At 36.0% G+C, this 14,429-nt stretch overlaps 1 protein-coding gene across 1 annotated transcript in view; it reads right to left on the bottom strand.

Annotated features, from left to right (window-relative positions):
• The window catches only part of LOC121330074 (doublecortin domain-containing protein 1-like), an 85,064-nt gene that overhangs the window by 60,457 nt on the left and 10,178 nt on the right, over window positions 1–14,429 (bottom strand). Inside the window, exons 6-8 of the mRNA XM_041276344.1 lie at window positions 10,446–10,651; window positions 9,308–9,401; window positions 7,040–7,206 (exon numbers count right to left, since the gene is read on the bottom strand). Coding sequence (XP_041132278.1) covers window positions 7,040–7,206; window positions 9,308–9,401; window positions 10,446–10,651 — 467 coding nt within the window. The remainder of the gene's footprint in view (window positions 1–7,039; window positions 7,207–9,307; window positions 9,402–10,445; window positions 10,652–14,429) is intronic.

The following is a 14,429-nucleotide window of genomic DNA, read 5'->3' as shown; positions in this document are numbered from 1 at the left end:
TCATCTGCATCTATTTAATTGTTCATCAGTAATATAAATACAAAATACAATTGAAAAGCCAAATGTACATGTCTTTCATGTATTCATTTTTATTTACCTTTGTAGTACTCCAACATAATTCAGCTAGACAGTTAACAGAACATGACCTTACTAGAACCGACAAGATAAACAACCATTTTACATTGCATTATTTTAAACCACAGAGGGTTCGAATGGGCTCTTTTTTATTCAACTGAAGAAAAGTACCCACTCAGTCTTTTCAGAATGTCTGAAACTTTACAGAAGCATGAACAGGGTATAGGGAGTGTCACATGGCAGATACTAAACGCTACGTTTCAGGTCTAGCAAGCATGCCCCCCTGCTGCTCTGAGAATGTCTTTGACTTTTGATCCTGACACCCGTGTCTTACAGGAATTTCACTGTTCTGACATCCTTCTGATGTTTGATCCAGAAATTAATGGATTGTGAAAAAGCTGGCAGGATATCATTTAAAAAATAGAATTCTTACTTTACAAGTGTTTAAAAAGTAACACAAATTCACGCACTTCATCATTCTAATGCAACTGAAACGGTGGTTGATTTACATAATGAAGCCTGACTTTTATATTCAGAAAACAAACCTGACCAGTTTACTTCATGTTTAGATCTTTTTTTTTTTTTTTTTATGGCCACTCTGTTACTGTTGACATTAAATACTACATGAAGTTATATTCTTGACATTGTAGTAGTAGTAATAGTATTCAACATGTGTTCAATATTTGACGTAGTTGTTACATTGCATTAATTTATCTGTAGAAATACTGCATTCAATTTTATAATTATTTTTAAATGAAACTGGTAGTTTTTCTGTGCCCCTTGGTTTTAGTAAGGCTGCTTCTAGAGAAAATATTCAGCTTTTTAATTGACAAGGATTTACTATGGGAAGAACAAAACCCGCTGAGAAGATACATCAGGTTGGGACCTATTGAAAGTAATACTATCGCTGAGAATTGTGCAAATTCATTTGGGAACCATGTTGACTTTGATTCCCGCAAGTATTCTAGAAAAGGTTTATGATAATGGCAAGAGACAGCAAGCAAAAGGTCTAATTTCATGTCAGTTTTTAAGACAACATGACGCTGAACTGGCCTCAGCCAATGTGGAAATGCGTGGATAGTGCCGTTTGAATAGCTTTAAAATAAAATGTGATAGCCTGTAATGTAATACTAACCTTCCTTTTGATTACAAGTAGGAATCAAACGATCTCACAATAACACCTACAGTAAAACAATGTTCTGCACAGTAACACCAATCCTACAAAATAGGCACACCTAAACTTTGCGCTACTGGCAGGATGTTCGGACATTGCAATGCAGAATCCTTCTGTCTTCTTTTGACATCTGTACCACAGAAATTTCATTTGCAACACAAAAACATAACCACGAGCAAAATATTAAAAACCCAACCAGCAATGCAGTTCTTGGTCCATAGGTCCATGTTCAATTGATTTATACTTTCACTCACAAATATGAAAACTCTATGATGGGTCTCTAATAATAATTTAATAAAATGCTCTTTATATGCACAGCTATTCAAGAAGGCATTAGCATTTTAGATATAATATGTTATAGAAATGGCTAAAATTAGATTAAATAGATGCATATAAGACATACACAATGTACATAAATAATTGAAATCACATATAACACAGGTTTGGCAAATCAAATGCCCCCTGTTAAATGTACTAAATATAACACATATCACCTCGCCAGGCCGGCATCAAAAGAAAACAGATGCATGTCATCTGTACAGATTGTAAGCCCATATTAGGGTCTCTGTTCTCATATCTTGTCTACAGTATACCATATGTACTATGTCTACACTGTAATAGATTTATCTGCAAAACACTCTCCATTTCCTACACTTAATTTGCTCTAAAAACTGCCAACCAGTCTACACAAGACAGCCTCAGAGAAGTATTAGGAGAAAAAGCGTTTCTATCATTTTTTTTTATACAGATCCTTTCTTCACACCGTATTATTTTGAAAGGACAAATACGACTGGCATGACCAAAGCCAGGGGATATTTTGTTCAACAAAGAAAGAAACAGGCAGATCTGTACACCCTCAAAACGCTCTGCTGCCTGTGAAGTTCGACGAGTGCCTGTCCTGTCATTCAAGACAACCTCATTTTGTTTTTGGCCTGCAGCTGGGGAAGAAATGGACAGTAAATTTCAGTGGGTAGTCTGTTATTTCTCACCCTGGGATGCTACTGTATCTGTTTATGTAACACAATAGTTAGCGGGTGGGCAACTTGGTGTTTTTTTCCTTCTCTGTGTGCTAAATGCAAACAGCATACAATTAAAAGAGATAATATAGTTTATAGCATCTCCTATTTGAGACAATTTAAATAATATCGTGATGATACACTGATGCCAAAACAAGGAAGAGGCTGATAGAAAAAAAACAAGAAAAAGAAAAAAGTGGTTATTGTTATCCACAAAAATAATGTATCTCCATTTTAAAAGCTCAGTGCTTGCAAATCCTAACTGTATCAGCGTTGCACTTTCTAAATATATTAAGGAGCAATTGGTGGGGGTGTGATTCATCACAGTTACCAAAACTATTGTATTTTTGTTTTTCCTTAGATTCACATTGTACATATTTTGTTCCTGTCATCATATCCTGGAGACTTTTGAATACTGAGAGAAGCGCCCCTGTGGCCTCTAAGGAGCACAATCACATCTAAGCTTTAAGTACACGGTACACAGGTGTGTGTGTGTTACCTATTCCCCTGCACCACTTTGCCACTAGCGGGTGTAAGACACAATTGCTCTTTGTTAGATTTCTAACACAAAAGTTACTATTGGAAAAGTGTGTATTAGTTGCAGAACAGAACTACCCTGTAAGATTTAGACTGATAACTAGAAATATCCATGTTCCAGTAGCAGACCCGGTTTTGATCGGTGAACATGAATCCAGGCCCTACGCAGTGCTCTGCCAAAACATAACACAAATCGTGCACCTCTATACAGATATATAGCACAAAGGTTCCTATACGTTAATGTCATAATATTGCACAAACATGGCTGCAAATGGTATTCTAATGAGAACGGCTGAATTTATATTGAATTCAATATATTTTGACATCGGGATATTTAGCTAGACATAATGCTCTTTGTTCAGTGACATTTTGAGAAATCCTGAAGACAAAATATATCTAAATTATAAAATTATATCTATCCTACACACAAAACAACAGCACAGAATAAGGGCAAACGAAGTGTAAGCAGTAAAATAAAGGTAATTACAGTAATAATAATAATAATAATAATAATAATAATAATAATAATAATAATAATTGTAGTAGTATTTAAGAAATGTTGTTTTTGCATGATGCATGTATGTTAAGGTATGCCAATGCACCTTATGTGTGACCTGATAGGCAGCACCTGCTATTCCGTTCTGGGTCATATCCAAGTTTAGAAACTCAACTGCGGCACACTGTTCTGGTAGTGGTATGGTGATGCTCAATGGCCCTAACCCTTGATGATCTATCAAAAACTACTAATAGTTCATAAAGCTGTTTTAAATGCTTCACTACTCATTATCCATTCATTATTCCACCGGTGCTACAGGCTGCTATAATGATTTATCTTGACCTGCTTTTTGCTTATTAACTCCAATAGTGCCTAAGCTTGGGTACACAGCTCAGTCACCATTTTAAAAAAGAGAAGAAATACCCCCAAGCGAATGATGTTTGACTTTTGTAGGTACTTTAGTTACTGGATGTTAGTATTGCTTTAGTTTTTTGTGATAAAATGCCAACCCCACAGGTTAGCCAGGAAGAGAATAAAGCTTGCTTTTTTATTTACATTTTCTATAGGAGGTGTGTAAAATATGTATGTATACCGTACTGTGACGGGCAGTACGCTGGTTCTTGAGTGCATGTGTGGAAGCTGCTGGGAGGCGCAACAGCAGACGCGTTGCTAAGGAACTGGGTGCGTTCACGAAAATCACTCTAGGTGTCTCAATTCTCTTACCATAATATAATAATGACATTAAAAAACGTAATTTGGAAAAATTATAAATATCTATCAAATGCCATTTTGTTTGAGGACACAGAAAAAAAAAACAAAGATATATTTTCGAGTAATTTACTTGTTTCTAATAATTCCTAAATGAATCCTAAAGTCATTTAATTTATTTTTTCTTTTCTTTTTTGTAATGCCTTGAAATCAAACTAGGCCAAAATACCCTTACACCCCAGACTGAGAAAATAACACACTTCCTAATGATCACTGTTAGGAAACAGAAAGTGTACAATGGCAAATGGAAAAATCGTGTAACATTTTTTAATACAAAAAAAACACTTAGTTATCATGGAATCTGGGCTAGACGGGAGAAATCAAACCAGATAGGTTGTGAAAATAATACAAACTCTAGTGAAACTTATATAATAATAATAAAAATAATAATAATAATAATAATAATAAAAATAATAATAATAATAATAATAATAATAATAATAATAATACTTTTAAAAAAGCATCTAATATTGACAGCATTCTCTTGTACTCTACTCACATAACAGCCAACTGTTATCTTTTCTACTACTGCTATTCTGGCTCTAGGTGGCAGTGTTGTACTTGCTGACAACAAGAAGGCTAACCCAGTAGCCCAGCATGTCCTTATCATCATTGTATTTGGCACAGATCTATAACCTCTTATTAGAAGTGTAATGAAGCAGATGTAATTGAAGCCTTTTTATTGATTGCGCAGATCACAAGTTTTCTGTCATGGTGAATATACACCTTACTCACTGAAGCGAATTGCTGACACCTTTTTAAAAAGTGACAACTGTATCTATTTCATGCCCAGAAATTCCATTTTCATATCTATCAAAAAATAATGCAATTTTCACTTAATTTAACTGATGTTAAGCCTGCTCCTGGCGCGGTACCTAAAGCAGACCCCAGTTTAAGGTGTTCTATTCTAACTGAAATATGCATAATAAGTGTTTTATTCTAACTGCTATATGCATAATAATCATTATTAGTGTACTTTTTAATAGTAAAATCATGTAATACAAAATAAATTTAATATTGACATACAATATGTAAAACACAATTTCACAACACATAATTTCTAAAATCTTTTGAAAGTAAAGATGTAAAATAAAAATTGCACCCTAAAACATTTCCATCTACAAATTATATTTATCCAAACTTTTGTCGACCTCATTGTCACTGTTTGTTTTAGAAATTATAAATCTGTAATTATATATACAGTGGTCTATATTGCTCTTAACGTGATTTGTAGTGAAAAACTGTTGACATCTTTGTGCACAAAACATGGCCAAGCATGCAGTGAGGTTCTACTGGCAGTCAGCCTTGATCCTGCCTTCCAGCAATGTTGATCTTCCTATATTACGTATGCCTGCTAGACGCTTTCCAATATAAACCAACACGCTTTCCCATGCAACGCTGGGATGTCGTGTCATATTGAATCTTCATTTGTATCTACTGTATATAGAGCTAGCTGTACAGACTGGTATTCTGAGAGAAATAGAACACAGTACGCAGAAAGCATTTCTAAGATCACCACAAAAAGAACAGTGTGACATTTTTATTGCAGAACAATTTGAACTTAGATGGAAATTATTTAAACAAAGGACCAACGACTGTGTTATGCACAACATGTTAGTTGGTGAACACTAAAGCAATTTACTGCACTTGAAAAAAGATTAGGGTGTAATAATCCACTGCATTTTAAGCATTTTGATGAGTCATATATTTAACATTGAGGTGCATTTTTAATGCTCTGAAAATTGAGCTCCTAGCCAAAACTGACACTGCTACTACTATGAATAAAAAGTGGAGCCGATGTTTAGAAAGATATACGTTTTATATTATAAAGTAGTTGTGTCTGCCTCTTTTCTGCAGCTCTATAGCTGAGCAGTGACTGTGACTGACAGCTCCCCAGCTTGCAGCAGCCAGTAAACACAGCCTCCCTCATTCACTCACAGTGCTATGGCCTTTTCACACGTTCCTTCCACAGCAGTGTTTGTCCCCAAACAGTAAAACAGCTCACAATGGCATTCCAGCTTCAACACCCCCACCAACACAAGAACCGTGTAATGGGAATGCTAATGAGAGGAGACAGCTCTGCCACTGAAAGTGTTAACTGCATTTAACTCTGTATTAACACAAAACAACATAAGATTTTTTTTTTCTTTCCTCCAAGAGAAAGGACTAATAGCCACACAAAACACACACACACTGAATGCTGAATACAACTTCCTCTTTTTTAAGATTCTCAAACAAAAATAAGTTGTATTGTACTATATTTAAAAGACTTAGCTATAATCTTTCATAATATCTATTATTATTATTATTATTATTATTATTACATGAATGCATTTCTTGTTCGACTGAACTGTGCCTTTCCTCTATACTGTATAGTACACTTTGACAGATCTGTATGGATCAGATTTTACGTAAAATATGCTATATAATGTTTCTGCAGCAACATAAACTATGACATTTTGAAAATCACACATGTTGTAAAAATAACAGTATACTCCCTCCCTCCAGGAAAAAAAAAAAAAAAAAGTGACATCTTATATTTGATCTCATAGCATAACGATTTTAATAAAGCAGCAGGAAGAATGTTGTTGTGCTTCGTATTTAAACTGTATATTGACAAATGCATTGTAAAAATGGTAGAGGTGTGTCAGTTTATTTCCAGAGAGACACAAAAGCTCTCAAGTGATTCTAATGCGTGTGAACTGTTTTCAGCAAAGCCCAGTGAGTAGCAAGGGGAAAAAAAAAAAAAAGAGACAAGACACATGACATCCTATACTGAAAGACACGTACAATTAGCATCATTATTGCTGGCCTAGAGATCACAGAGGAACTATTTTGGCCCCCACTGGGTACTGAAACACAAGCAATACGTGTCACATGCAGTCAATGACAGAATGTCAATCAATTTATTTTAGAATTACAGCAACTGAAAAATACTGTTTTTTAATTATTATTTTTTTTATTACAACTTACCTGTTTACTATACTCCTTGGCAGGCTTCAGCTTTTGATGCAAGGCCCCAAGGACTCCCTGGATGTACAGTTTAGCTCCTGACGGACTGAACCCTTCTCCCTTAGACACCCAGGCAGGTCCACGCAATGGAGTAATGGAATTCTGCAGACAGCTGTCAAGCAATGGAACTGCAGAAAAAAAAAAAAAAAGACGTTTGAAACAAAAGAAAGAAAAAAACAGTTCTTGAACCAGCACTGGGCTCATTTCTTTGATTTTCTTTTTATTCATGTTGTGACCTGTGGAAGCTCTTAAGAAGAGCAAAGTGCTAGATGACTAGTGGCCACCATACGGGGTGTATATATAGTGAGCCCCCCCAACAGTAGGATTCATGAGCACACCTGAGTAGTTCTGAAGTGTGCCTAACTAGCTGCACTGAGTGTCATGGTGTGCACTGATTGCCTTATCTTCTCATTTATCACAGATGAATTGGAACCAGCCTTGCTGAAACCTCTTTTTATTGTTCTGATAAAACTGCATGAAGCATGAGGTTTTCTGTAACAGGGTCTGCTGCCAAGGAGGTTAGATGAAAGAAATAAAGAATATTATACTGGCACCAAAGGTTACTCCACAGCCCCTACAGGACTACATTATAATGACACAACACCTTAATGCAACAGTTTCACTCCAATAACACTGAATAGCAGGTCTTTGTGATAAAAATGAATGTCAAGCATTTAGTGCCATGATAGTCCCCAATTTCATATCAAAACTGTAATGCTAGCAAGACACTACCCATATTAACTGGTGTACTCTCCTACCTGCAACACAGATGTTTCTTGCCTAAGCTGTACCATTTTATTGCAATTGAAAAATGTGACTTTTGTCTTTGCATTTTCTCCAAAACAGGGCTTCCCACTTGTTTAGATTTCCCCCTCCAATACTCTCATACAACAAAAAGCATACATTCACTTCTATAAAAAACCAGCACAGCATTTCAATAGACTGTTCAAAACCAAAAAAGCTTATTGAATGAACAGTTACTCTAAAATTATTTCAACAACTGCAGTATATTTTTGTTTACACGCTGGCCATCAAATCTTATTGTTCCCAAGGTGCTTATGAGAGGGATGTTTTAGCAGTCATTTTCTTAATGACTGTCTGAATTTGGATTTTTCACTGCTGAATGGAATGACAAGCACACGATTGCCGTACTTAAAGCAGTCTTTCATAGCTGCTTTGCTTTTCAGTGATCACATTAGATTGACAGCATGTGCCTGCAGGGTCTACAACCTTACAACATTGCAGAGCAAGATGGTGATTTACACAATGCAACCTAATGGAACATAGCTTTATTCAGAAAAAAAACAACCTTTGGGTAATCTATTTGGACTTCAATAAAAGGAGATTCAGAAACCTCTTGCTGTGACCTTTGTTGAGCACCTGGGTTATTTTAATTGCGTATATGTGGGTGCACTGGAACCACATGGGCTGTAGGCATGCAATCAAGTATTTATTCCTTACTTTAGAGAATGCAGCCTGAGTCATGCTTTCCTTAAACTGAGTGAAGTAGTTATGCATTAAATATGCTGGCAGGTCTTCTGCTTGAGCAAGTGGACCGAAGTGGTGTGATTGCTAATGCCTTGCCTCGGTTCATGCCTTGTGATTGATCATTTGTAACTATATCCATTCTTTGTTCCATGAAATCATGAAATAGAGTAACGGGTTCATCAGGTTTTGGGTTAAATTGAGAGTGAAGAGGTTCTGTGTGTGGAAACAACGGTTGCCATGTTCGGGGCCTGTCTTGGAACAGCATGGAATCTAAAGGGGATATTGAAAACCACTCCACTCATCACACGCTTCCTGCTTCTGAATGGGGGCCAGTTGCATGAGATGTTTGGTGCTTTTCCAATGTAGTTTATATCTTTCACTACTTGCGAGCCCTGAATCGCTGCGCTGTTTATAAAGGGTGCTGAGGTTGGAGTGGGGTGTGGGTTTAAATCAGACTAATCTGCTGTGTGTGAAAAATGACCAGGCTGCCATTGTTAAAGGGGTCAGAGCCTCAACGAGTCTGTATTTATACAGATACAAACCCGGTCCAGGATTCAAACTACATTTTTAAAAAAAAGCACAACAATATCTTATGGTTTAAAATGCCGTGTTTCAATAAAATAGCTGCTAACTGTTGCAGGTAATTTTATAATCCCAAAATACAACTGCAAATGCATTTTTTACGAGACACAAAGTCGAATGGAATGTAAAAATGAAGAAGAAAAAGAAGATACAGCATACCATGGCTGAGGTGCTCTGTTCGTTTTCCATCCCAGTTATAGATAGTCATTGCTGGGGAGGTGAGTTTTAACCTTGTCGTACAATGATCTAGAAACTTAAAAAAAAAAAAAAAGAGAAAAGAAAATAATGAAGCCTGAAAGAAGACTCACAGAACACAGGTTAAAAAACAATATACTGCTCATAATAATAAAATAAAATAAAATAAAAAAACATGAAAAACTTCAATACAGTAAATACATTTTACTACAGATACAACATCTGACCCCTGTTATCATCCAGTCAATCACACAGGCAGATAGGAGCTACAGTACACCAATTAGTGTATTTCCTTTCTGAAAAAAAAAAATTCTAATTTGAAATTTAAAAAAATTCTAATCCAGCCCAACCTAATAACATGACAATTTCGACTTCCTTTAAATATTGTGTGTGACTGTTATGCTTTAAAACAATTAACCGAGTAAACTGAAGCAAACAGTTTATGTTTAAAATAAGGTTATATGGATGAAAATAATAGAAGAGATACATTTTCTGAAACAGGCATAATTCAAAGCCCTTACAGCACAGATGGCGGTGCTAACAAAGCAGGACTGTGGGTTTTAGCTGAGGTGTTTGTGCTATTGAAAGGACAGGGTATAGACACAGGTACTTTAGCACATTGAGCCTATAACCGTGTGTTATATTCAGCTAGCCTCCCCTTTCCGTATCATTTTAACATACCCTGTGAATCTACTTAACAAAGATCTAAAATTCCCTCTAAGGACTTGAGTAATAGTAAATCTGAAAATTGACTGAGAAAAGTTGGAAACAGTGTGAGAAATGGCAAAGATACCATTTTCTACTGGTTTCTATTTACCTTGGGTGGCTACAGTCTGTTCAGGTGTTATGAATTGTAAATGGATTATTTTATTTTCAGCTCAGTAACTCAACAATTGGGATTAAACAAGACTGCTTTATATTCATTTTTTAAACACACACACACACAATCTTTGTGTTTCTTCCCAGTTACAGAAAGATTAATAACAACAACATGCACTTAAAGATGCCCAGCTCTCTAAAATAGCGTTCATAAAAAGCTTGGCTAATTCAACAGAATCCTTCTGAGCATGCCCAGTAAAAATGGTTTAAACCCCCATTTTACCTTCTCTGTTTGATCCACCGCTGCAATGACCTCACACCCATCCTGCCCTGCTCCATTCTTAAAAACCAGAATCCTGACTGTAGTCTTGTCACTCAGCTTCCTCATGCGCAGCGAGAGGCTAGGCTTGGTCGTGCCACGCTTCGCATCAGCAGGGAGTGCCACGCCATTCACCGTCCAATTTGCCTCCTTGCTCAGTGACAGATGGTCTATAAGAAAAGGTAAAGTCAATATTTGGCTTCAAAAGTTTAAAATGCCCATCCCACATACATTGGCCATACTCCACATTTAGTGTGCATGTCATCAAAATATCACCATCCGCTCCTACTAAGCGTAACATAAGCTGTAGCAAGCTGGCCGTGCTGATGGCGGGCATAAATCACTGTTCCTGAAGGCAGCAGATGTTCAGGGTATGAAAGAGTAATACCACAATTTAGCCATAATTAAAATTCACCTTAGCATGCCTCTCTCACTGTTCAGTTGACCATTTAGTTACTCAACCACTCTGTCATTTCTTGTGACCCCTTTGTTCAGCTTGCTCACAAAGAAGTGAGCCATATAACCCAAAACTACTGTAGGTACACTTTCCAAACCATTTCATTACGAAGGACTGAGTAAGGTGCAAATGCCGTTTGTTTTACCTGAAACAGGTATAGAGAACACCAAGCCACACTGAAGAGAACCTTACAGCAAGTGCAAGTATACAAAATTTATGTTTTCCAATAAGGGACTTTCTCCAATATTTATAAAAAAAAAAAAAAAAAAAAAGAAAACTGCTTTTCATATTTTTCATCAGAACCATTATCTTTAACGTCCAAAAAGTCGAAAGTATGATATGTTATCTCATGGTTTGCGTTTGAGACAAAACATGTATAAAGAAAGGTTAATTACAACTGTGAGTCTTTATTCTCACATTTTGTAAAGATAATAAAAGTTTGACTACAAGTACTTTTTTTATATGACAGTTTGCAAATGTGATCGGAAAAATAACATTTAATCCCAGACATGCTTGATTTTATTAACAACTCTTAAATAAGAATAACACAAAAGCATACAATGTACCTTCTGTATCATATACAGTAGTTAACTGTGTTTTGGGTCTACGGTAACAATCCTTCAACATACATATAAAAATAAACAAAAGCTCTGTTCAAACAGGTCCAGAGTTGTTGTTTAACACCCTGGGCTTTTTCATGAAATTTTAAAATGCAATAGCCTTGCTCTGACATCTTGTCAAGAAGTTTAACAGTTGACTCAAACTACGAACAGCCAATTTGCTATGTCAATCATCACGTCTTACTGTCCTGTCTACATTCTTATAGAAGGAACTGCACGTTTCTGAGAAGTTTTCATAGTTACATTCTCTAAGCCCTCGACAAGGTGCAGTAAAATGCATCTGGTCACATACAATCCAGAGTGGGCCAGCTTTATTGCAGATCTCTTTGCCATTACTCTTCTTCAACTAAAATTGGGCCCATTTAGGCATGCAAAAGTACTTCTACACACACACACACACACACACACACACACGAGAGAGAGAGAGAGAGAGAGAGAGAGAGAGAGAGAGAGAGAGAGAGAGAGAGAGAGAGAGAGAGAGATAGAGAGATTTAAATAATGAATGTGTTTCAGTGCAGTGCAAAGCTGTCAGTTTAACACACTGTAGTATAATACAGGCTAATATGAGCAGCCACTCAAACACTTAAGGTAAGCTGCTTTTCCATGGAAAATCCAACTGGAAAATCCCTAGCATATTTATATCACGCCTCTGCTCACTAATGATTGGACAGCTGTAAGAACAGGGCAGATCTTTCACTTTCCCATTGGTTAAACTCCCAATTATGTCCCTCCTCCACTCACGCATGATTGGATTGCTGGGGAGAAAATGCAGATCTTCTATTGCTTGCTTTTACTTTATATACAAAAATAAAATTCTGCACGATTAAATTGTAAAAACTTTTTTTTTTTTTTTTATCTGCAATCAACTCTTTAGTTGATTAACCAGTCCAAATTGGAGCAGCCCTAATATGAGAAAGGCCTTGGATATACTATATTGGCATTTACTGCTTTACTACTCAAGTTGTAAGGTCTACTAACCCGGATTCAGCCAGGCTTGCTTACAAGCAGGTTTCTAATGTAAGTAAGCTATAATAATACAGTGCATCATGACTGATGAGTAAACCATGTCCCAAAGTTCTGATATATTTGTGTCATGGAGAGAGGCATGGTCAAAACTTTCAATGGCAGTAGAGTTAGTGGGTTTTGTTAACTAAATTAGCAATTGGTTTGATTGGTTTGTACAATTGTTTTGATTGGATAATACTGCTTAAATATAATATATATATATATATATATATATATATATATATATATATATATATATATCATAATATATCTACTATATATATATATATATATATATATATATAAGGTTAAAAACATTACAGGTTAAGATAATTATAGTTGAAGTATATTGCTAGTTTATTTAATCAAATACATACCACCACTTAAAAATAATAGCACATTTTTCTTGCTATAAAATCAAAAGTATTGCCAGAGCTGTAGCACTAACATCATATACTGCAGAAAAATAAAATCTTGCATTGCAATAAAACATTTGGAATGATACTTCTGGATCAGGTAACATACCTAAATGCCTCACCTTTTGTTAAATGCATGTTTAAAATTAGCAAGCATTCTTGAGAACATTTGCAGCACAATCTAGGCATAGCATGCTTCATTAAACTCAAAGAGTTTATGCTTTTCTTGAAATACAGAAAATGACAGAGCAATTACATTCTCCTGTGCATTAGGTTAGTAGGAGTGTTACCTTGCTACCAGGTTCCCTGACTAGTGCCTTAAATGTCTCAATTATAAAGATGTAAATACATCATTTCCTTGACACAAACACCTACAAAACAGATGATTGCTCACACCATTCCTTGTCAATCTGGACTTGTTAAAACGAATCATCTCACGTAAGAAACACTGGAAAACTTTTTGTGACAGGTTTCACTTTTCTTAGCTGTGACATCTCTGTCGTATGGCTCTTTGTAGAGTATTTACAAGATACATACTGAGCAGAGACTCATTCCTAAAACATCTAGTAACTAATACTAAATGTACAGCTGAAATGCAATCGCATAAGTGTTTTTTTTTTTTTTAATTATGAGATGGGATAAGGAACAATTTTACATCAAAATGTCTTTTTAGTATTTGTCGTTCAATTTTTAGGCTCAGGAGCTTAAACTACCTGTATCCTGTTTCTGGTGTTATTCTTTGTATTATTATTATTTTTTTTTTTCTGTACACTTTACCTTTAATACTGAAGATAGCAATTCTCTGTCTAACCTATACTACACTCTGCCCAATCTCACCTAGTATTTGGTCTCAACAGACAAGGCCCATCTGCCACCTGCTCCACTCTGTGTCCCAGCGACAACTGTCGAGCAGCACAAAGATTGATTATCAGTCAAAAACCGTCGCACAGCACCAGATTTTGGTGGGTTAAGCTTGCTGATCCAGCAAGAGCCAGTATGAAATTCTAGTGCTGCGTGCCAACATTGTGGTGCTGAAAGAGCAGCAGTGCATGTCGCCATGAAACCCAGCCAAAGCAACACAGATGAAGTGCAGAAGTCTATGACCAGAACTTGGCTTATGGGAAAATATGCTGAAATAAACTTAAGCGTCATATGGTGCAGTCACACGAACTGTATTTACAGTGTAAGTCATTGTAAGTAAAGTCTTTACATTTTAGTAAGCTTATAGAATAGATTCCTTTTTTATTAAGGTACAATAATCAAAGTACTTTAATAAGGGAAAGAGTTATACAGGAGAATCTGAAAATCTTCTGAAAATATACTTTGCATACTGCATGCCCCCAGATGAGTGAACCGCTGAGCTCAAACTCCGCTGTCGTGCTGGCATAATAAACATCATGAATTGGGGCTGTTAAACGCCACCTATACTAATGTGAAGACTCAATAATTT

Source organism: Polyodon spathula, chromosome 17, assembly GCF_017654505.1.
Source record: "Polyodon spathula isolate WHYD16114869_AA chromosome 17, ASM1765450v1, whole genome shotgun sequence".
Taxonomy (NCBI): domain Eukaryota; kingdom Metazoa; phylum Chordata; class Actinopteri; order Acipenseriformes; family Polyodontidae; genus Polyodon; species Polyodon spathula.
Note: the sequence above shows the minus strand (reverse complement) of the source record. Positions and strands in the feature narration are given on the sequence as shown.